The 22,547-nt window shown below is 38.7% G+C and overlaps 3 protein-coding genes across 3 annotated transcripts; 1 reads left to right on the forward strand and 2 right to left on the reverse strand.

The window, feature by feature from the left end:
- Window positions 1-5,605: 5,605 nt before the first annotated feature.
- RB195_015379 (uncharacterized protein) lies at window positions 5,606-12,029 on the forward strand (the record flags this gene model as incomplete). The annotated part of the gene is made up of 11 exons (XM_013445722.2): window positions 5,606-5,694; window positions 5,763-5,928; window positions 7,944-8,072; window positions 8,150-8,272; window positions 8,699-8,899; window positions 9,116-9,202; window positions 9,265-9,437; window positions 10,164-10,308; window positions 10,968-11,084; window positions 11,311-11,441; window positions 12,017-12,029. The coding sequence occupies 11 exons, from the start codon at window positions 5,606-5,608 to the stop codon at window positions 12,027-12,029; spliced, it is 1,374 nt and encodes a 457-aa protein (XP_013301176.2).
- A 939-nt stretch (window positions 12,030-12,968) lies between these two features.
- On the reverse strand, window positions 12,969-16,732 carry RB195_015380 (uncharacterized protein; the record flags this gene model as incomplete). Its single annotated transcript, XM_064206065.1, has 10 exons — window positions 12,969-13,285; window positions 14,972-15,110; window positions 15,171-15,263; window positions 15,336-15,398; window positions 15,469-15,559; window positions 15,715-15,816; window positions 15,874-15,966; window positions 16,228-16,287; window positions 16,457-16,522; window positions 16,626-16,732. 10 exons carry the CDS (start codon window positions 16,730-16,732, stop codon window positions 12,969-12,971), a joined length of 1,131 nt encoding a protein of 376 aa, XP_064061946.1.
- A 1,065-nt stretch (window positions 16,733-17,797) lies between these two features.
- Window positions 17,798-22,547, reverse strand: RB195_015381 (uncharacterized protein; the record flags this gene model as incomplete). The annotated part of the gene is made up of 12 exons (XM_013445721.2): window positions 17,798-17,912; window positions 17,985-18,094; window positions 18,144-18,247; window positions 18,313-18,409; window positions 19,394-19,523; window positions 19,590-19,714; window positions 20,390-20,543; window positions 20,618-20,676; window positions 20,844-21,013; window positions 21,217-21,300; window positions 21,568-21,727; window positions 22,494-22,547. 12 exons carry the CDS (start codon window positions 22,545-22,547, stop codon window positions 17,798-17,800), a joined length of 1,362 nt encoding a protein of 453 aa, XP_013301175.2.

Here is a 22,547-nt window from a genome sequence, read left to right on the forward strand (position 1 = left end):
CGTAATTGCTTGCACAGAGAAAGCACAAGGGCTCAGAATGAAAGAGAAACAACCATAGCGCCATTCCAGCGTAAGGGCCAAATAAATTAGCCGCACTCTCATCTGATTCGTTTCGGGGATTGTTTTCATCCGTGCGGCCAAATTCATCTGACATCCAGGAATAAAACCGAGTATTGTGTCAGAGTGTTGCGTTGCACGGATAGCCGTTGGCTTTTTTTTATTTTTAGAATATAGTGAATGTGAGGAGTTATTTTTATTTACCCTTAAATCCAATAGATAAGTCTGCTTTACAAAGTGAGTTCTATTAGTATGATCATCGCTATCAGCAACTTAGTTGTTAGCTGTACTTTGTTGTTTTCGTTATAATTTTTTCTTGTTTAAAATGAAAAACTCATCAGAAGACCCCTGTCAAGCAAAAAAAAAAGACGAGGGCTAAAAGAAGAATGCTTCCTTCCACAAAAATGAAAGCGGACTTATCTGTAGAGTTTTAGGCCAGTTATTATGTAATTTAATGAACGGACCCAATTATTCTGAGAGTATAAATGCATTAGAGCTAAAATTTCAAACAGTTTTTTGTTCTTTTCGAAGAAAACCCCGTTTTTAGTGAGCTACAAATTCTTTCGCGAGGATCGGTGACGTTTTCGTTTTCGATGGATCCATGCCGCTACTTGGGAGGGTGTGGCGCAGTCGGTTAGAGGTGGTTGCAGCCTCACGGTCGAGGGTTCGAAAGCACCCTAGTGCAAACCAAGCCTTTCTTGCATCGGGGTCGGTAAATTGGGGTCAGGCCCGTCTGGAAGGATAAAGACAGTGATTTAGTCATCGGCTGGCCTCGCAAGTCATTGTACGGCCCAGTTACACGTTCGTAACCTCAACGATTACGAATTCCGGAAAAACGCGTTGGCGCAGCTCAAGTGGATTGATACGCCTGTAATTTTATCTGACATTATACCGTTGCTATTACTTATGCTGCGTCTGTTGTTGCTTATATCATAAATTATTTTATCTCAAAATTATGGAATAAGTGAGTCTACGGTTGTGTATTTTACCAGATTTTTACTTGCAACATTCATTTCTGGGTTTTCTTTCTTCCTTGTGCGGTACAGTAGGCCTACTTTTATTTCCCGGAGACTGCTCCACATGCTTCAGATTGCAGATAGACTGTACATAGACTATAGATAAACTTCTTCGAGCACATTTGCTGCAGTAAAAACATGTCTAATTTTTCGAATTAGAAAAAAAAAACTAAATAAATATAAATGTTCTAGATTGGAGCTGAAAAAACTCCATGAAGGAGTTGAAGGCGAACTGAATTTCAGGAGAGCAAAATAATAATTTTATGGTTTCAGAAGCTCTGTAGTAATAAATTTAAATTGTTGATGATAAACTTGATTTCTAAAAAGGCTTATGTGGAGTTTTCTGCATGATTCGTCCACCAATCTTCGTATAGCTTTTTTCAAAAGAAGTTTTCGAAAGTACATCTCGATTTTATTGCCCTTCCATCTATTTCCAGCGTTTTTGGAGAAGGAAACTTGGATAAAAGCTCACAGTTTCCACTGAATCGATGGCTTGCTGCTTTTACAATGATTCAAGACTTTTCCTTCATTCCGTTCTATAGTCTCAAGAATAAAAAGTCATTGTCTATCTCAGTTGCACATCAATTTCCACGAAATAATATTCCTAAACAGCTCCAACGGTAAATCAATCGTCCAGAGGAAAAGAAATTTTGAGCGCCAAAAAAGGCTTAACTCTCCTTTCTCCTAATTTAAAATAAACTCACTGAACTATTGTGTAATTTCTGCAATCGCCGTGAAATTAGTTTTGTTTTCCACAATATATTCCAGAACTATTTGAAACCTGTCTTGAAGAAGGAGAGAACGTTCCTCTATTATTTGTCTCTATTATTGTTTAGGTTAAATGTCGAGTTTGTACCACAGTTGTTCTCTTGTACATGCACCAACGTGCAGGATATTATAGGGACTACAGTACTACATACAGTAGGCAACAAAAATAAGACCAAAATAATTGTAGGATTCGAAATTAGCACCTATCACGCAATCTGCATGCTTCTGAACAAAAGGTGAGAGATTTCCTTATTCTTCGAACAAACAAAAGTACTAATAATTTCTTGGTTGATATCAGCTACGTGCATCGAACCTTGGCTAACAGCTAGCTATTTACAGTACTACACAATCAAAAAATCTAATCGATAATATTTTGGTGCTCGACTTCTAGGAAATCAATATAGGTCAATGATCCTTTTGGAGATAACAGATCTGTCAGCTTTGATTTCAAGTTTTTCTTCCGACAATATCTGCTGAATATATTTCTTATATTATACTACTAATCAGTAGAAAGAGGCTGTAACGCAGTCGGTAAGAGGTTCCACTGTTGTTGCACGATCGATGGATGGTTCGAATACGCCCTAGTGCCAACTGAGCATTTCATCCTTCCGGAACGGATAGACTTGTCTGGAAGGATAAAAACACTGACTTGCTAACTCCCGCAAGTCGTTTAGGCCAGAGAAGCGTTTCTAAACCCTAAACGAGTCTGGATTGGTGCATCGCAAACGGATTAATTAACACCAGACACTTTATGCTTCACACATTTTATCCTTTATATTATTATTAATTTCTTATCGTTTCTTCTATTATATTCTTCTATTGTATTATAATGCTATTATTCCTAAAGAAATTTCCGTAGAATTCCTTTACATTGCGCTTTCTAATTGCTTTACATCGAAAAGTAAACACTATCCACATGGTTTTATTCTCTCTTTTTTGTTGCCTTAACATGTGTTCTCTTAAACTCCATGGATCAAATTCCTTGAAATGAGTACATATGTGAGCAGAGACCGGTTTTGTCCTGGTCTGAACGAGATGCTTTCACTACGGTTGCCACGGACCCTTAACAGAAAAAATTCTCGATTATTCTATTTTATGTTTCACATATTACATGAGTATTTATCCTATCTTACACAGTAAATACATACATTTTATCTGTTATTTTTATTCATTCTATATTTTTCATTACTATTTCTTTATCTGTTTTTTAAAATAGTTTATTCTACTCGTGTCGTGTAGGTAAATTTTATTGGATTTGACCAAGTACTGAATTACTTCGTGGGTCCTTGAGTATGTATGTAAAGGGAGTTATAGATTTGTTTTTCTTTCTTTTTTTTCAGCATTATTTCCATAAGGATTACCCGATTTCCTACCGTAGCGAGCCTTCTTTTTGTACGGCATTTTCTCTCCGTTTCTGTAGATACGCAGAGCACCGTCGTCCCGTTCTTTTTTTTCAAAACCGTTTGACATTTCAATCTAAGAGCTAAGAGCTCCCGTTGACAGCTGCCAAGAATTCGGAATAAATCAAACATTCAGTTCAAATATATTTTATGTTTTTTGAAACACGACAAACAAAGGTTTGTTTTCACAGAACGAAGAATTATTACCAGTTAGTTTTTTTGTTTGAAGGATAAAGGATAAAGTTCCTGGCGTTAATCAATCCGCTTGGGATGCGCCGTAACGTTAACTTCAATTCAGAATCGTTTGAGGTTCACGAACACGTGACTAGCCTATACAATGGTTTGCGGAGGCTAACTGATGGGTCAAGTCAGTGTTTTTATCCTCCCAGACAAGTCTGGTACCAATTTGCGACCTCGGAGGAATGAAAGGCTTGGTGAGCACGAGGCCGGATTCGAACCTCCGATCGATAGTACCGAAAGCGGAACCTCTAACCTCTACACTACTCCCACCATTTTTTTCCCTTTTTTTTCTGTTTACTTATAAAAATTATTGTTGCGTTGTTGCTAGTTGCGTACGAAACGATGCGGTTTTCTTATTTTCGCATTTTTTTTATTAGCTCTAGGTGATACTGTACATATTTACATGAACATAAATACTATAAGACTAACATTTTAAACAAAATTTCTGTCCTTTTTTTATCGCAATGCAACCGTCGTTTCGTTTTCTTCACCGATGGGGTTCGGAAGACGATAACGGTGGGAAAATATTAGTTAGACCGCGTTGCAGCCGCGTCGCGCCAGGTGGTCGCAGTGAGACGGGGAAGAGCACAGAACTTTCGAAACGCGCTATATATAAATATACATGCAATCGTTTCATACTCATTCCTGCTCTTATTGTGATATGTTTTATCACTCTTGGATATCTCGTGACCGTTCATTAAAATCTTGAAAATAGGGGAAAAACGAGGGTATGACATCATTAAAATAATACTTACTAATAAGTAATAAACTATACTAAATAACTAATAAACAATAAAAGTAAATAAATAACTAATAAACTAGCCTAACTAACAATAATAACATAATTGACTTCAAGTGTCAGGGAAGACACAAAGCCACGCCCCTTAACGAAGAAGGTACAGGTTGCGAAGTGCGGGTTGCGGGCCTGGAGTGCTTGGGTACTGTTCGAAGGGTTTTCATCCTCCTTTCCTTTCTGCTCCATCATTTCTCAGCACAAAATGTTTAGAGACCTTTACAGATCATGAGCAAAATCATTTATTTACTCATTTTTATTTTGCATATAGTATTGCGTATCATATTTGTTTTACTTTTTTTACTTCCCTCAATTCTAAACTATCCTTGGAAAGACTGGTCAATGTTATAATTAATTATTATTGCCTTATTATTTGAATTCTGTCGATTTTCTTCTTCACCTAAACAAACATCTCAATTTTTTTAAATGTCATACCTCTCATGTATTGCTTTCGATGGTTTAGGAATACTTTGCGGTTCATAGGAAATCAGGAACCAGGATGATTGTTAAGGAAAACGCCAGAATATTGAACCAGAACCTTTTCCGTTTTCTGTACACGTATCTGTGTATATCCATGAAATAACACAAAAATGATGAGTTAGTAAGTTCAAAGTACGGTACTTTTACGGGAAGATACCTCTTTTTATAGAAGATTATGAAGAAATCGTCAGAGGAAAAGGAGAAAAAGGGAATTTTTCAAAAAAAAAATACACTGCATCGAACATTTCATCGTGTTTTTCTTCATAAACAACCAATTTCTTTCCGATTCTACTATTACCATGTCCTTAGCATACGGTGTCACCGGCTCATCTCTCAGGCTCACCTTTCAGCTAAGTATGAACGTGGGCGTGTCACTGAGTGCTCTCGTTTTCTTCTCTCTCTCTTTTTCTCTTCCCTAAGCTAGATGACAACATTTTGTCCTCCACATTTTGAAAGCTTATCGCGAGATACCTCTAGAAATCGGAGAAAGCCAAGTTTTTCCAGCCACTTCTGCTACAGACATTTTACTTAACTGCTCTCCTTTGCATAAACTTAAGTGGAGGGTTTTTCTAGCAGCTGGCCTAAGAACATGGCGCATATCACGGATTAGAGCCTTGGATAAACAACGGGATGTGCTTGAAGGCTTTTATGTGTACTTATTAGGTCGCTTTATTCGTTAACAAGGACAGTGAGGTGAATTCAGCAGTTCTAAGTGCTAAAACCTCTTTTTTCCCGTTTATTCTTGCTCTTTCTATTCTTCCTGAGTAGAAACCTGCTCTTTTTTATTTGACCCTGTTACCGTATCAATCAAACGCGTAGATGCATTGTGTTTTCTTTTCAGGAACGCCATTATGGATTCCGAATATAGGATAATACTGAATGTTGGCGGTGTTAGACATGAAACCTACAAGCACACATTGAAGAAAATTCCCGCCACAAGGTTTCTTTCTTTCTTATTTTTTTGAGGGGTCTTCTACGATTTTCTCTTTGCGAATTCCTCAATTTCAGACTTTCCCGATTAACCACTAATCTCGCAAACTACGATCCTGTTCTAAATGAGTACTTTTTTGATCGACATCCTGGCGTATTCTCACAGATCCTCAACTACTATCGTACTGGGAAACTTCACTATCCTCTCGATGTCTGTGGTCCATTGTTTGAGGAAGAGTTAAAGGTGAGATTTGATGTGTTTCTACGTTTTGTGAGCGATTCGGGAATTCTTCTGATCCATGCTTTGATGTGAGTAGACGCATTGTCCTTGAATACACAATTTCTATGCTTTGAGTCGAAGTATGCTTGCTATGTTTTAAACTCACTTTCCGATCATCTGAAGGCTGTGTGGCTGCGCTCATAACTACAGTATAGACCGTCCATAACACCGTCCTATAAGGATAGTATCTCGGATCTCGACTCATTCTGAGTTAGATGATTTTTCGCTGAAATAGCAAAAAACTATTTCATCTTTCCTATTTCCAATTATTTTTAAATTATTAGAGCGGGAAGGACGATATCATGCGAGGGAAGCTATCCTTACTCCCTGTATGAGGCCATCCCATGAATATACAGTATCCTTGACGGCACTGCTATACTATTTTTCGTCACAGACAAGTGAATTTGGAAGAGGAACATTGAAATTTCATCAAAAAGATGGAAGAAAACTGCAGAAAATCAAGGTGGATACACTAAAAAGTTTTTAAAAGTTTTTTTTTCAATTCTGGACTTCGAAAAATCTTAAGGAATCCCTTTCTTGAGGTTCAGATCAAAAGAACTGCAGGAAGATAAAAACACTTTAAAGAAGTGTAGAACATTACATATTTCACAAGATGATCCAATATGTATCACTAAATTCGTATTAAGTATTACGGACTTTTCCTATTGGACACCAGAAACATTTTGGGGACATTTGCGCGGTAGAAATCTTTTTTCATGATTCTTAACTTCTCCATCTTCTACATTTCGAGGTTTTCTTCCAGTTCCTGGGGAAAATTAACACTATGTATACATTGGAACGCTGTAATTGAAATCCCTGATGGCTGATGCTAAAACTGTGCGGTTACACAAATGAAACTCGAGACGACCTCCTTCAGCACACATATGTACGCCCCAAACGCCGATTGATCGTCGCCTCAAACGCCGATTGATCGTAGACTGAAGAATAAGGGGGTAATAATACAATTCCGGACTAGAAAAAATAACACAGCGCCAGACTTCTGTCGTGTTGACATTTTATTCGTAAAGATTTTCTAAGTTTCTCATATACTCATTATGGTTTATTCTACTTAGGTTCAGGTAGAGGGGAGAGAAACCAAACGCAAAAACGCCCGAATTGAAAGGATATGGTCGTGTCAGAGATTCTGCAATCTTAAGAACCAAAAAAAAATTGAAAATGAGTATTTGTAAGTAGGGATTTAATGGAAAATACACCACATAACGAAAAAAAGGAGATTTTCGAAATATCAATTCACATACTTTCGAGGACATCGACGAGACTTCCAACTTCCTCTCTTCTTCATATTTATCTTTAAGTGATGTTATTGTTATTGTTATTATAATTGCTGTACACATGTATATTGCACATGATATAAATCCAAACGAAAGGTTTCTCTTAACTCACTAATTATCATTATGGATGTTTAAACACCGCCATGACACGTTAACAAGAAGAAAATTAGGAATAATTAAACTATCTTGATCCTTATTCTGATTCTGAACCTTAACGTTCCCATCCGTCCTAAGTCACATGGATAGTCGGCACAGATTATGTTCAACCGTGTGAGCGAGACTCATCCGCCTTCTTCTCTACTCTCGACTCTGCTCCCTCATCCTTCTGGCACTAAATGAAGAGTACGGTGTTTCTTGTGACGTATGTATCCCCCAAAAATCCAGTTTGAGGATGTTATTATATGAGCGGATAACATTTTTCTAGCCATTTCCTATTTATAATTATTAACAAAAATCGCCCCTGATTTTACACAGGGATTCCCGATACGAATTTCACAGTTCCTTTTATTAAGATTGTTCTTTATAACCTGACATTATTCTGACATTTGCTTTCTTTTAGATTTTCTTTTTTGAGCTTTTCTTCGTCTGATGAAATTCAGGGCCAAAAGAGAGGCATTGAAAACAGGAAAACCTTTGAAAGGCACTTTTGAAAATCTGTAATAGAATCGATCATTTGTCCTTTTACAGTACTGGGGACTTGACTCAAATGAATGCGAGCCATGTTGTTGGATGACGTTATCGGGGACACGAGACACCCAGGAAGTGTTGAAGACGTTGGATGAACTGGATATTGAGGTCGATAATGCCGATGGTCCAGTGAGTGCTCCTCTATTCATAGGGCATACATGGAACGCCCAACAAGAATTCTATTCACTAGTGAGCTGCGATTCCAGGAACTCTATCAACGATTTGGATGGGAGGATGACTACCATAATGATAGTTTGAGCAGTTGGCAAAAAATTAAGCCAAAAATTTGGCGGTTGTTCGACGAGCCTGGCTCATCCAGACCGGCAAAGGTGAGCATGTTAAGAGTTGCAATGCTGGCCCTACACGTCCTCGTCTTTAATTACCAGACACAGGGGTTTAATACCCAGCTTCAAATTTTACTGAAATCCCTTTACAGTTCCTCAAGTGTCGGATCATGTCCAAGTTCGTCAACCTTCCGCTCACTTTTTTTCGTTCAAAAATCGATGGGACCCATTGTGGTGTTCACCTCAAAAGCATCTGCAAATATGGCATTATCCACACAGATCCACACAGTCTCTTTACACTTACACGATAAATAGCAAAAAATACTGGTAAAAGCAACATTTCCACCAGTTTTGCGCAAATTTCGATTTAATAGGGATTTTTCTTTCACTACGACATATTGCAACCATATTCCATACACCTACATTCTGTAGATAATCCTGATCCGAAAATTTTAAATTTGCCAGTTTCAGATAGTTGCTATAATCTCTGTATTCTTCTTAATTACTGCTATACTGGTATTCTGTTTGAAAACCCATCCAGGTCTTCGAATATCCGAAATTTCCGGCATTGGTAATTTGTCACGAGAAGCAAGAGCCGCTAATCACTACAAATATCGGCCGGCCTCACTCACTGTGGACAAAACCAATTCCAAAGCTCATCCAGGGTTTATGGTATGTTGGATATTGAAGTAACTTTCTTACTGTATGAATGGTGAGCTCCTCGATGAAACCCCTTCACAAATTTCGCACTTGTATTTACCGTCAACAAAATTAGATCATCGAACAAGCACATACTTCAGACCCACCTGCTCTTTAGCAGTGATTTCTCGCTGTTCGTGTTCTCCTTAGGACTTCATTCAAGTTTTATTCACTCCTAAGCTTTTTTAGATGGTTGAGACGTTGTGTAATGTATGGTTCACAATTGAAATATTAGTCCGGTTTATATGTTGTCCATCACGCATGGAATATTTGAAGGTGAGACCGATCCAGGCAACTCATAAGTGATAAAACAATTCACTACAAGAACGTCAATTTAGGCTCCGGTAAATTTGATCGACATCGTTGCTACGGTTACATTCTATATGGACGTATTATTTAACACATTTGGTGCCTCAGCGGATTTGGAATTCTTCTCTATTATTAGGATTATGCGATTATTTAAGCTCACTCATCATAACAGCGGGTTGAAGATTCTCATGCATACGTTCAGGTGATCTCATTGCTTTACTGAGTTGAAGCGGTTTTTCTTGGTGAAGTTCTCGTTTTCTGCAACTGTGTAGATTCTTTTGGAATTATTCTTAAGAGAAACAGTTTTATCACTATCACAGTCCCACTTCTCGTCTGTTTTTTGGATGGTTTTTCATACATTTTATGTAATATTATTTTATCAGTACGATTATATAGTCTTAAAAAAAACTTTTTTCGTCAGTATTGTCCCGTTGTTAAGACTCCCCTGAAACTTCAGATTTCATTAATGGATTAGAATGGAATTTGGATTTTTCCCACTTTTTTCGTATCACTGAGCACGATTAGGGTTTCTCGCGGTCGTAGTTGGGAACAACGACTACCAAGAACACTAATTATGCACTATTACAAGAAAAAATGGTACAAAAGTCTGATTCTCAGAAACTTAACTCTTTGCGGCCTTTAAGGAGCAAAACAAGAAATTAACGAAGCAGTGTTTTGTCAGGACTCTACGATCCTAATCATGCAGAGATATGTGGAAATAACACAGGGAAATTCCGAAAAAAAAATGTTTTGAGTAGCTTACCGACGTTAACATGTAACTGATCCATCGTCGTATAGACTAGCTGGAAGAATCGTAAACTATCGTAGATCCCGATGATTTGATTGGCATTTGCCCTAACCACTTTCGTAATTTCCTCATTTTAAAGTTAATTGGTAATTGTTTCGCGACATCAAAATGCTATTTCAGAGCCTCTGCGAAGGAACTCATGCTTCTCGTATTCTTCCTCGTTTTGGGTGTCGTAGTGTTCGCCTCCTTGGTCTACTATGCAGAGAGGGTCGAACCGAATCCGGATAATCAGTTCCAGAGCATACCGATTGGATTGTGGTGGGCAGTGAGTGCTGATAATTGTTTAATTCGCTCTGTTTGTCATTTTAAACCACAACACCCTGGAATGCTACCTTTCGCAAAAATTTCCCCATGACAGCCTTGTGAGCTGAGAAACAGTCTTAGCCGGTACTAGTAACCAGTTGATTCGTTGGGGTCAAAGGCTGCATTGGGAGTTCTCGATGTTGGCTTCTCTCCAGGTGACCAATACACTTCAAAACGTAGTTTGTAGGTATTACAACGAGATCACGAAGCACCCATCACAGATAGGGTAGACTAGGGAGAGCAGGCAGATGATTAGCATCAGGAATTCAAGTTACGTGGGGATAACAACTCTTTACGCCTGTACAAAAAGTGAAATGAAAGCGCGATTGCGGATTTCTTTACTCGTACGGCTGTAAATAGTTCTTTTTTGTGGTAATTCAACCGTTAATTCATTATTTCATTCCCAGTTTTATGAACGATATTCGATCTTTTTCGTTACGATATTTGAAACCCATCTTCCCGAAACCCGTCTGCTAGCGGAAAAAATCTCCGAGACAGGAGTTCCCGGCATTTGAATATTGCAGTGCTTGACCGATTCTGCTCTTGCACTTCTACTAATACAGATAAAAAGTTGCTCCCTGCAAAAATGATGCAATACTTTTCAAAGATATTTTCTTGAAGATTGTAACAATGACCACCATCGGCTATGGCGACATCACACCTCACACGTATCTAGGACGATTAATTGGGTCAATCTGTGCTCTGGCCGGAGTATTGACGATTGCGCTGCCGGTGCCTGTGAGTTATAAATTTCGAAGGTCGCATCTATGATTGAGTTCATCTTAACCAACTCGACTAAAGAGTACTGATCCGTAGATCCTTGGTCTTGAGTCATGAAACTCAGGTTGTATGACTCAAAAAAGATCAGTAGATATTACCAAAGTTACTCAGGGGCAAACTAGATAGTGAATGTGGCCGCTGATCTTCGCTTGTATTCTTATCCGAGAAACCACCTACTCTTCAGGTCATCGTATCGAACTTTGCGATGTTCTACTCACATACACAAGCTCGATCGAAGATGCCAAAAAAGAGACGAGGTGTGCTATCGGTGGATCAAGTCAAACAACAACCTCATCGAGCAAATGGACCACGAAGGCACGGCGAGCATACACCTCTTGTTTCGCAAGCGATCAATAATCATACATCCCCACCTCACACTGTGATTTGACATTTGAAGTCAAACTTAGTACACAATCGGGTTTAGAAAGAAGCATATGCAATATCAGGTATACCACACCTCCAAATATCAAAATTTCTTGGGTAACACTGGCCAAAGTCAACAATACAAACAATTCAAAACTCAAACATTCCAAAATCTATTCCAAACTCATATGAAGATGAGAAGAAAAGACTTAACGCAACAACCGCCCAACAGATTATCCGGATAAGTGCAAATTTTGAAATCAGTTTGGAAAAGTCGGGTTCAAAAAAACTCAGATAAATGATTGGTGCAGTCTAAAATGCTATAGAGTGAAATGAAATTAGCCAGACATTCTGGGCAGTTTCTGTACCGGGAAAACCGGCAAAACTTGAATTGCACAAGGGTCCAGTAATTTTTATGGCTCATTGTTTTGCATTACTCTACAATTCGCCAAAATAAACCTAGTCTCTAAGGCATTTGGGAGTAATTCACCCCAACAATCCGAAGTCTTATCAACATAAGTTTTCAGACTGGGTAATTAAGTGAAGTCCATTAAAAACACACTTTCCTTCGTCCTTCCTGAAATACCAAGTGGATTCATACGAAAACAAAGCTAAATTCGGTTAAATATTGTAACAATACCTTCTGACGATGTCCTCGTTTTATATAAATTTGTAGCAATACTTAGTAAATAATATTTTAGTTCACAAAAGAACCTGCTGTTCACTTTCCTTTCCGTTGTTAACTCAGGTTATTGTATTCCTTTTTTTAATTTTCGAACACAGGTCTTTTTGAGTTCACACCTCTCATTCCGTCGACATACTACTTAAGACTTGTTTAACAGCGTGTTCTCCTAGTGCCACTTCGAACAAATATTTTGATGTCAGTAGCGCTAGGATTAAAACCTCAGATCTCTCGTCAACTCGCCTTTTCATGTGTATGTGCTGCATGATTACTGTAACCAGTATAACTTGCTTCAAGCATTGAAATTGTGATATCTTTGACCACACTATTCTATTGTAAATAGTTTTTGTCTGGTTAAACGTTGATAATTTATTGTAACGGCTGTCTATATGTAGCACAACAAATCACAACGAACCAATGAACAACAGTCAACATAATGGAGTGAAAATGAAATAGTGGATAATTTAGGCTATTGTACACAAGGAAACACTTCATTTCTTATAGAAAACTTCACACATAACCAATGGAGTAAAGCGCGCAAAATGCTTGCTACAGATCTTTACGTCACGCGAACAATATTGTATTAAACGGTACGTGAATTTAGACCACTCGAAAAGCAGCGACGCGCAGATGATATTGAAAAAATAATAACAAAATTTTGGAAGCATGGAAATTTCGGCTGAGATCAGTACTACTAGTACCAGCGCTAGTAACGCTTCTGTTCCCAGCCGGTACCCAGAACAACGACGAAAATGACCTGTCGAAACGACTGAATTCTAGAACTCACCCTATGTTTTTTAGTCGTTCTTGTCCATTGGCTCCTCATCTGGCTGAATTCTCTCCTCCTCGCCCATCGCATCATCCTCGTCGTTGTTCTCGTGAACCTCCTCAGGGTCTGCGCTCTTTTCCTCCGCTTGTTCCGGACTCTTTTCACGATCGTCCTCGTCACCACTGTGAGAGTAGCTGCGATCACGACGCCTTCTGCTAGAGTTGGTTTCTTTGGAATTGCCAGCCACTGCGTCATTGGCTCCAGAAGTGTTATGCTCCTGGTGATCATCTTCAACTGAGTTCTCTAGCTCACGCTCTAATTCCTTCTGTCGAAGTTCCATAAGACCTGAAATTATTATCCGTTAATGAACTACTGCTAAGAAAACGAAAGTATCTTTGAGGAAGGTATCATGACAGGGGGAAAGGCTACACAGTGCATTTGAAACCATGGACCTGATTTGTCATACAGACAGAAAAATCACGCTGTCTTGTAGGAGTCTCAAGAAAAACTCATGAGATTTGTTTAGGTGTTGGTAATTGGTTTGCCATGACCAAACATGTTTCTGTTTCCCAAAATTGCTGAGGAATAAATTAGAATACAGGCAGTCGCAAAACACATTTCTGGGAAGAAATATTTCACGTTGTGGTCAAAAAGTACTCGAACTGCGTTTCACGACGGAACTACTGAAACATAGTTTTCAATCTTTCGCGGCAGTGCTTGAAAATACCGTTTGCAATGAGATTGGAAACATAGAAATGTGCACTTAGCACAGATTCCTCGCCATTGGTCGAGGCATAGATTCTCTAATACCATTTATTAGATAGTAATGTACTGAAGATTTTAATCTGCAGTTAGTAGCATGCACATAGAGGAATGTATATGCGGATTGAAATTTTCTGCTGCGAACATGTGAACTACCAGTAGCTCCTACCAGAGAGAAGGATTAACCATAGCCCTAGTAGTAAGTAGTCCATTAAATGTGAGGCAACCCATTCTTAGCAGAATTTGAGCAAGGGACAAAAAAACCTAATTCGAAATCGGATTAAAAGCAACGTATCATGAAACTGACGATGTTGAGGTCGTCTCAGTCAGCAAATGCAGAGTTCGGTGTGTATATTTCGAGGATGAGCGCAGTCCCACTCGATGTCCCTTAATCCTTCTAGAAAACGGCGTAGGAACGTTTTTTTCTACGAGGTGCATTAGAATGCGTCGCACTTGTAAATGCTCCGTTTCTCTAAGCAGCCTATTCATCCGTTTTAACTGAATATGCCGCTAAAGACGTTGATTTTAGCTGTGTCTGGATGAGTGTACCTCGTAGAAACAGATACCGTTTCCAACGCCATTGTTCAGAACAACTAGGAGAAATAGAAAGAGGCCAGCTCATACTCGCAATCTACACTCCGAGCTATACATTCGCCCTCAAATCGCAACATCGTCAGACTTTGTGATACGCTACTTTTAGAAAGTGCCTTTGAAATCACTTCACAAGAAGGTTCCACGTTCTTAGCAAACACAAAAAGCAAACGCAAAAAAGGACGAGGTGTCTGGCGTTGAGGAGGATGCTTGGCATGTGCCACCACGTTCACTTCAGTTCAGAGTTGTTTGAGGTTTCACGAACGTGTAAGTGGCCTATACAATGACTTGCGGGGACTGGCCGATGTGTTAAGTCAGTGGTTTTGTCCTCTCAGGCAAGTCTGGTAACAATTTATCGACCCTAGAGGGAGTGCTTGGTGAGCGGACTCGAACTCCGATCGATCGTGCAGGTAGTGGGACCTCCAACCAACTGCGCTATACCCGCCCAGCAAAGAAATAAATATAACCAAATTGGTAGGCTGTGCAATTAGAAAGAGAGGAGCATGCAACTTTTCATCAGCACGCAAACGTCGCCTCATGACAATAAGAAAACATGAGAAAAACTAAGTTAGTTAAGAAGGTAGGCTTAGTTCAATCGTTGACTCCAGGCAACGTTACAGCAACGTAAGTCGTTTACGAAGAGACACCAAACTAAATCTAATTCAGCAAGTATCTTACCATCGATGGCCTTTTCAGAAGCCTTGAGCAGTTCGAGCGAGCGCATGGAATGCTTGGCCGGCACAAAGAATAATGTAGGCTTCGTTTGCGTTTGAATAAAGTTACGCAGCAATTTGTAATGTTCTTTCTTTGCCTCTGCCTAAACTTGCTAGCTTACCACATAAACACTAAAAACAAACTATTCTAACGAATAACTAACGTATTGTATTAACGCTTTTTTACGTTGCAGAGCACGCAATTCTTTCTCCTGTTCACGACGTTCATCGAACAACTTCTGGCGCTCAGCCATGATCTAAAAAGTTGCTAGTTATCAAATCGGCACGGTGACCACAATGAATGCAAGACATAAAGAAAGACAAAGCACCTTTTCACGGTCTTCGCGCTTCTTATCTTCCAGGCGTTTCTCAACTTCTTTTTGTTTTTCAGCCTTAAAGTAATGATGTAATTTATATATCGCTATCTGGAGTCTTCATTTCAAGCAAAAAGGGAAATCCCACCTGGATTTTTTCAACACTTTGGATTTTTTTCTCGTCTTTTTGAAAACGAGTGAGCGTGCCCATGAGGAGGTTCGAGAACATACGACGGTTTCTGAAGTTAGATTAAATGCAAGATGTTAGGAAAACAAAATACTTGCGAATAAGGAGCGTGCGTTGTCACAAGTTGCACTTCTTAAAAGTTTCTGAGAAGAAACAAGAAGAAGATTATTCGACCATAGGATATAAAATAATATAAAATCATCCCACCTAGTAGTAACTTCTTTCTTCTCAGTTTTGTTCATTTCCTCGATCCTCTCCTCGCGGCTCTTCGTCTCGATTGACGGCATCACCACCGTCGATGCTAATGTCCTGAATTTCTACGACATTGAATTCCACACGAAACCATACCAAGAAAGTGACCTGCACCTTTTAGGGCGAGCATCGCGGTCATCTTCGTCCTCCACATCGTCGTAATCCATGCGTTGCCTTTTTCCAGGGCGTTCATCGCTACGAACCATCCTGAAACATTCCATACATTTCAATACCACTCTCGCCCAAACCAATGTTTTGTGCTAACAATGACGCAGTAACATGACTTTATTTTTGTTGCAAACAACTTTCCGATTGCCATTTTCATTTTCCCCCGGAAATCTGGGATCCTAATTGAAAAAGGTAGTAAGCGAATTTGTGTAGCTTCTGAGAATTCCCGGCAACAGTAATAGTGTGACACATCGCTTTCAGATGCTTCTGTTGATAAAATTGAATGGAAATGAAACTCACTCAATTCTACGTCTATTGAACCCCATCGGTGAAGCATCACTAACAACAGTAACACGCCCGCTGAAAAGTTGTTTTTGATAAAGGTTGAGGTTGACAGCAGTGAAAAGTACAGTATAAACAACACAAATTCGAAATCATGAAAAGAATATTACGATAAGCAATCACAGTCAAATACACATCTGATTGGAATACTACGTGATAAACTGAGATGAAAAAACCTCGCACTAACCTGCCATTAGAATATCGATCATTTCCAAAACCTTCATGAGAAATACGACGCTTGAGACCAATACCGCTACAACACAATAATATCAATTTAAAACAGAAGCAATCAGTGTCGTAAGGAGTAAGAATGATAAAACAGTTCTAGAAAAATCGCAGTGGACGTCAAAGCATACCTATCATATTCTCTTCGACTTGGCCTTAAATTTGCAATCGAACCTTCGAGTTCGCGCAGCTTCTCCTGCACTCGCTCGATGTCCTTGTTTAACGCCTCCGTAGCCATCCGAAAGCAAAATTACGGTAGGCAACCAAAAAAATGTTGGCATTAAGAAGTAGGTACGAACTGAAGCATACACATATAGCAAATAACAGAATCTCAAGAAAACAAATGCTTTAATCATCATTATCAAGGCACTAACAGTTTGTTGAACCGAAAACACATAACCGGATTATCAATTGTGAAAACATAAAGTGATCCAACTAGAAACAGCATCACATCCACCGGAAATTAACATAACATCACAAAACAGCCAACATCATTATGAAGAAGCAACAACACGCAATAAGCACTAAGAAAATAAACAGTATAACAAGCGCACAGCTGTATCACAGAGACACTAGGAAAAATGTAAAAATATGGTGAATTGGCGAATCAGAGGTGTTTTAAAGGATACGGAAAATACGTACACAGGCACGTTTCCCGAAATCCACGCTAAGAAAGTTGTAAAAGAAGTGGACCCAATTTCCGGAGTTGGAAACTATTTTTACATCATAAAAGTATCAATAGCTATCGTGAAATCTTGCAAAATTCAACTAAAATTGAGAAAGGCGAGAAATGGGGCTTAGAAAGGTTTTTTCTCGTCAAGTAAATATGACTATAAGATAATTTCTATGCCCCTACACACTACACAAATAGAATAAAACATTCCGTAAAATAATAAGTGAATCAAAACTGACGATAATTGCAATCAAAAGTAGATAAAAAAAGCGAAGTCTTATTCAAATTCTGCAAAAATTGGCCTTTTTAATCGTAGGCTCTATGAAAAAGGATGATAGTTTTCTTTTTTCACAGAAGAATGGGGATTCGTAACATGAAACTAAGCACAAGGTATGAGAAAGAAAAAAGGAGGACTGTACAAAGGAACTCGTAGGTGTTTGTTTGAAATAATATGCGCCTACATTTATAATGCTAACGAAATATTAATATCTGTCTACTATGTATGATAGAATATGTAGATATATTGAATTTTCTTAAGAAGTGAAAGGAAAGTTGAGAAAATATAAAACATGGAAATAATGCTATCACCAGTAAGAAATCACATCGTAATAAAAATACAGTTGAAAGTCCTTACAAAGCACCAAGCCAAAGCGCATCCACTACCTCACCAACTCTGAGGATATCGCAATCCTTGGATTTACTGGGAATTTTTAGCAGCACATTGGCTCCACATAAACTCATAAGCCTGGAAAAGGTTCTTTGGACAAATTCTAACACCGACAACATTTTGAGAAAGTTAAAAGTACACTAACAGTACCTCGACGATAACTGATTTCCTGTTGTAATTGCAAGTGGCACGGGATTTCCATGTTGCAGCCAGGCTCTCTTATATTCAGGTCTAGCATCCAAAGTCATATCTTCGGCAAGCTGTATCAGTTTGAATTAATGAAGCTTTTACCAATATGTGTCACCTCACCTGAACCTTAATTTCATGAGGGAAAATTCGCGTATGACCGGCTGCCTTCCTCAACAGAGGCACAGCAAAAAGCTGCGCAGCAACCCAACTTGAAACCGGATTCCCTGCAAATTCTAGCGACATTATAGAGAAAAACCAAACAATTAAAGAGAAGGAACGAAAGGCAAACCTGGAAGAGCAAAGACAAATTTTCTATCCCCATCTATTTCACCTGTAGCAAATGTTGTAGGAAGTCCCGGTTTCATCCACACACGTCCAAAATGAATCTGCAGAAGTAGCTAATAAAGACTGTCAGTTTCAACAGTTTTCCAATTTCTTCATAGCCAGAAAAAAAAGGCAGAAGAAATTATAATGGCATACATTGCAATAGACTAACAAAAGTACCATTATCTAACCAGAATAACGAATTAAAAAGAAGCAGATCACCTCCTTCACAATGTAACAGGAAGTAATTTTACCAGTTTTGTTTACCTGATCCCTAAGAAAGTAGTTAAATGGTCTGAAATAGTCGGATTCTCCATTTGTGGAACTAATTGTTTGTACACCGAGTCTGCTCACTTTCACCATTAAGCGGAAAATCCCACCGGTTTTTGGACTCTCAATCACGGGCAAATATGTACGTATACGCGCTAAACATGAGAGCGATCTTTAAAAATGTTGTACGCTATGAGTGAAACTCTTCGAGGCTTAAAAATCGTCTCGTAAAAATTCGAATTCAAAGTTTCGGACCTCGAGATGAGTGAAGAGGAAAGAAGCGACGAAAGTGTACTAGAATAAAAATACAGTAACAATTTACCTTACTCTCAATAGTAAAGGTAAATGATCTCAAATGAGACGTAGATTACAGCAGTATTGTGAGATTCGTTTTTGGAATTTCTCAAATTCATTGCCTTCTTCTGTGCTTATCGAAGGAATGATCACTGCAATGATGTTGTGGGAAGACGGAAAAAGCATCAATGCAAACGTGAGCGAAGAACATACGAAGAAGACCTACTCGGCTCGCGCTGCGAACAAGACAGACATAAAATGGAATGACACCAGCATCTTCGTGTACTTCTCGCGACTAGTATTCGAACTTTTTTCAAATATAAAGGTCCGTTTCACCTGTTTTAGCGAATGAGCAGTATCAGTAGTGATAAATATGCTAAGAAATATTTGGATATGTAATTCGAATCAGTGATTATAAACAGCCTTCAACATTTGTAACATTGACAACTAAAAACTCATTTGTTGCTATATTTATCACTCACCTCGAAACCAAAGTCCCTCACAAGCACATCCTTCAGCAAATCTTTCTCGCCCATACTAACACCGCCAGAGGTAACAAGAACGTGAGCATACTGCAGCGAAATACGTATAGCCTCAACCAAACATTCGCGTCTGTAAAAACTTCAATAAAAGCAGGAAATAGGCCACTGACAAAATCAAGCTGTATTAATATAGTACCTGTCTGCAGCAATGCCAGCATCGATTGCTTTAAATCCAAGAGAACCAAATAGTGCAATCAGTTGTGGACGATTGGTGTCTCGAATGTGTCCCTTTGGTATTTCATCGGATGTGCACTCAACGAGCTGAAGAAAGAAGCAAAGAGTTGATTGGGAACGTAAGCGGTCAAAGGTTGATGGGCATGAGCGGACAGGTTAGGAACACAGTTGCGATAGAGATGAGCACACTATCTTCAACCGAGTACTAGCCTAGAGAGAGATAGTGCAGCTGACTTTGCAACAATTTAAGTAACTCATACCGGTTAGAGTATTTTAGTCCGTGTATGAAACATTCCTGCAGTATACATTACTGAATGAAACCCTCAAATTTATCACATTCCGAGCAATACGAATCAAATTCAAATCAAAATGCAGATCAAAAGTTTTCATTTTTGTGTTGCGCAAAAAAAGTGATGCATCACTGTAATACTGACACAAACCAGTTTTTTGTTGCTTTCAGATAAGACCTGTTTCTTACGATCTTTAACTAAGCTTATACATAGCGAATTAATATATAAGGGTTGATCTCAACAATTAGACATTTATATTGAAGTTGAACTTAAATAACACATTCCAGAAGGTCCAATCTCTCTCGCAGTTTCCCATTACTTCATAGTATGTAGAGCCACCTTGCACAAAGTTAACTCTATTAGGAATTCTCTTCAGACACCTTGGATTCCCCAAACCATGACCCAAACCCAAACCTTAATCGTAACTATGGCTGGCTGGAAGGAAAAACTTCGGAAATGAGGAAACTCCAACCTCATTTCCAGTCGACAGAACACAAACTTTCGGCTTCCTATACATGAGCACACAGCGTCTACCGCTTCCGGCAAGGACTCCTACTTCTGCTGATCCCAACACACATCCGCAATCCAACAATAAATCTCCTTCTCTAATATCAGTACCAGGCATTCTGAAATTCCATAAGTTCTAAATGTTTTTTTTTTCAAAGTACACAAGCGCTCAGATATTATAGAAAAACGGAACCTTATATCCTGGCCAGGGTTAACAGTGGAGTCAACAGCAATGGCAACTTCCTCAACACTCTGAATATAGCGAAAAAATAACGTAAAGAATAATAGTCTCATCAATGCATCATTATGTATAGCTGTAGCGCAAAATAGACTGCAAAACAGCAAGAAAAACACTGGGCTTATGACATTCATTCTAAACGTCAGTCATGTCCAGAAAGGCTAAGTTGATTATCACTTACATTATGCTCTAGAAGCTTTGTATTTTCCACCATCACAACAGCGTCGGCCCCATCAGGTACAGCTGCTCCCGTGCTGATACGAACACATTCGCCGCTCTTGACAGCTCCCTCAAATGGCGCCCCTGCCGTTGACGAGCCAATAACTATGCGTCTACCAGGTGGATCAATTGCTGAATGCAGTGATCACTTATCGAAAAAAAAGACGGCAGTGCTCTTCTAAATTGCATTCAATAAGGACAATCTGCTTCAATTTCGGAAGAAAAGTAAGTGCAGATGAAAACAGATGAGCTTGGTGCAAAATAAATCAAACAAAATGGACGCCTCATAAAATTCTGGCCAAAAAAAAACTAGAATGTAAAAATGGAAATGATACCTAACACTGCATAACCATCTTTGATTGAAGTCCGCACTTCCGGTACATTTTCTTTTGCTACAATCCGCTCGGCCAGAACCTGTCCTGCAAGAACATAACACTTGGATTTCAAAAGAAGAAAAAATTCTCGCTTTCCTAATTTTGATATTACAAAAGTGGTTATATATTATTGGAGGTTGACAGCGTTTATAGAATGACAGCAAAGTTCTTAATAATAACAAGGTTGACTTGACATTCACAAACAAAAACTCGAACTCATTTCCGTAATAATAATTTTATGTCATAGGGCAAGAAGAAGAGGCCAAGATACTTTAGAAAAAGGTCACGAACAGCCAAAAAAAAAAAACTTACCAACCCTCACTGCCGGAACAGGGATGTATTTCACGAATTTAGGTACTTCAATGTTTTCGATTATTGATAACGCTTCCTCCATAGGCAGTGGACGCCAAGTACTCTTTCGGGGACGGGTCACTACGGACCCGCTCACTACCTCGTCTTCACCATTTGGTTGCTAAAACTGTACCGAATTCGTATAACTAACGCTACGAAAGGGAGTATCCATAACGAATATTCGATTTCATAATTAAATACTTTAAAAATATCACTGTGACCAGCGTTGTAAATTCCGACTGAAAGAGTACTAGTTCGTGGAGAATTATAGAATTCGCACCCGCTAAAAGTCTCCCGAGGTTACATTCCGAATATCAAAATATGTTGTATGTGGAATTGCAAACTATATAATGTTGCATATTTCGAAACATATAACATATGGCGGCTTTACGTGGATTTCCTTGTTCTTTTCAATTATTACGACTTAGATGCATTTGCTACGTTTACTTTTGCCCTTCTATTTCCTTTACCGGTTTGATATGAACAATTTCAAAAATTCCATTTAATTCCTTGTTGCGTTTGCACTTATATTGAGGTAAAACAACGGTACAGGGTGTGGAGTGCTGTTCGACTTTCGCGCAAGTGCGAATTCTATACGCTTATCTAGTTCGCGATGTAATTCTGCTGACTCAGAATTTTAAAATTATCTTAGGATGTGTGAGGAACTTTGAGCTATATCACAACCATTTTAAATTTGCACCGATAATAAATAAATATAAAATAAATCACACATATACCTTCTCTCTTTATACAGAGTAGGCAAGTATGGTATGGTAGTAATGAATTATAGTCAGTCACATCTGAGAAAGTAAACAAGGAAGACAGTACCTAAGACCCTACTAGATGCTTACTTAAATCAATAAAGGAGTAGAAATTAGGAAGTGCACCTGTGATTGATCCATGACAAATCTTTCAGAGTTATTGTCGCAAAATTGATGCAT

The sequence above is a fragment of the Necator americanus genome, chromosome V, assembly GCF_031761385.1.
Source record: "Necator americanus strain Aroian chromosome V, whole genome shotgun sequence".
Lineage (NCBI taxonomy): Eukaryota > Metazoa > Nematoda > Chromadorea > Rhabditida > Ancylostomatidae > Necator > Necator americanus.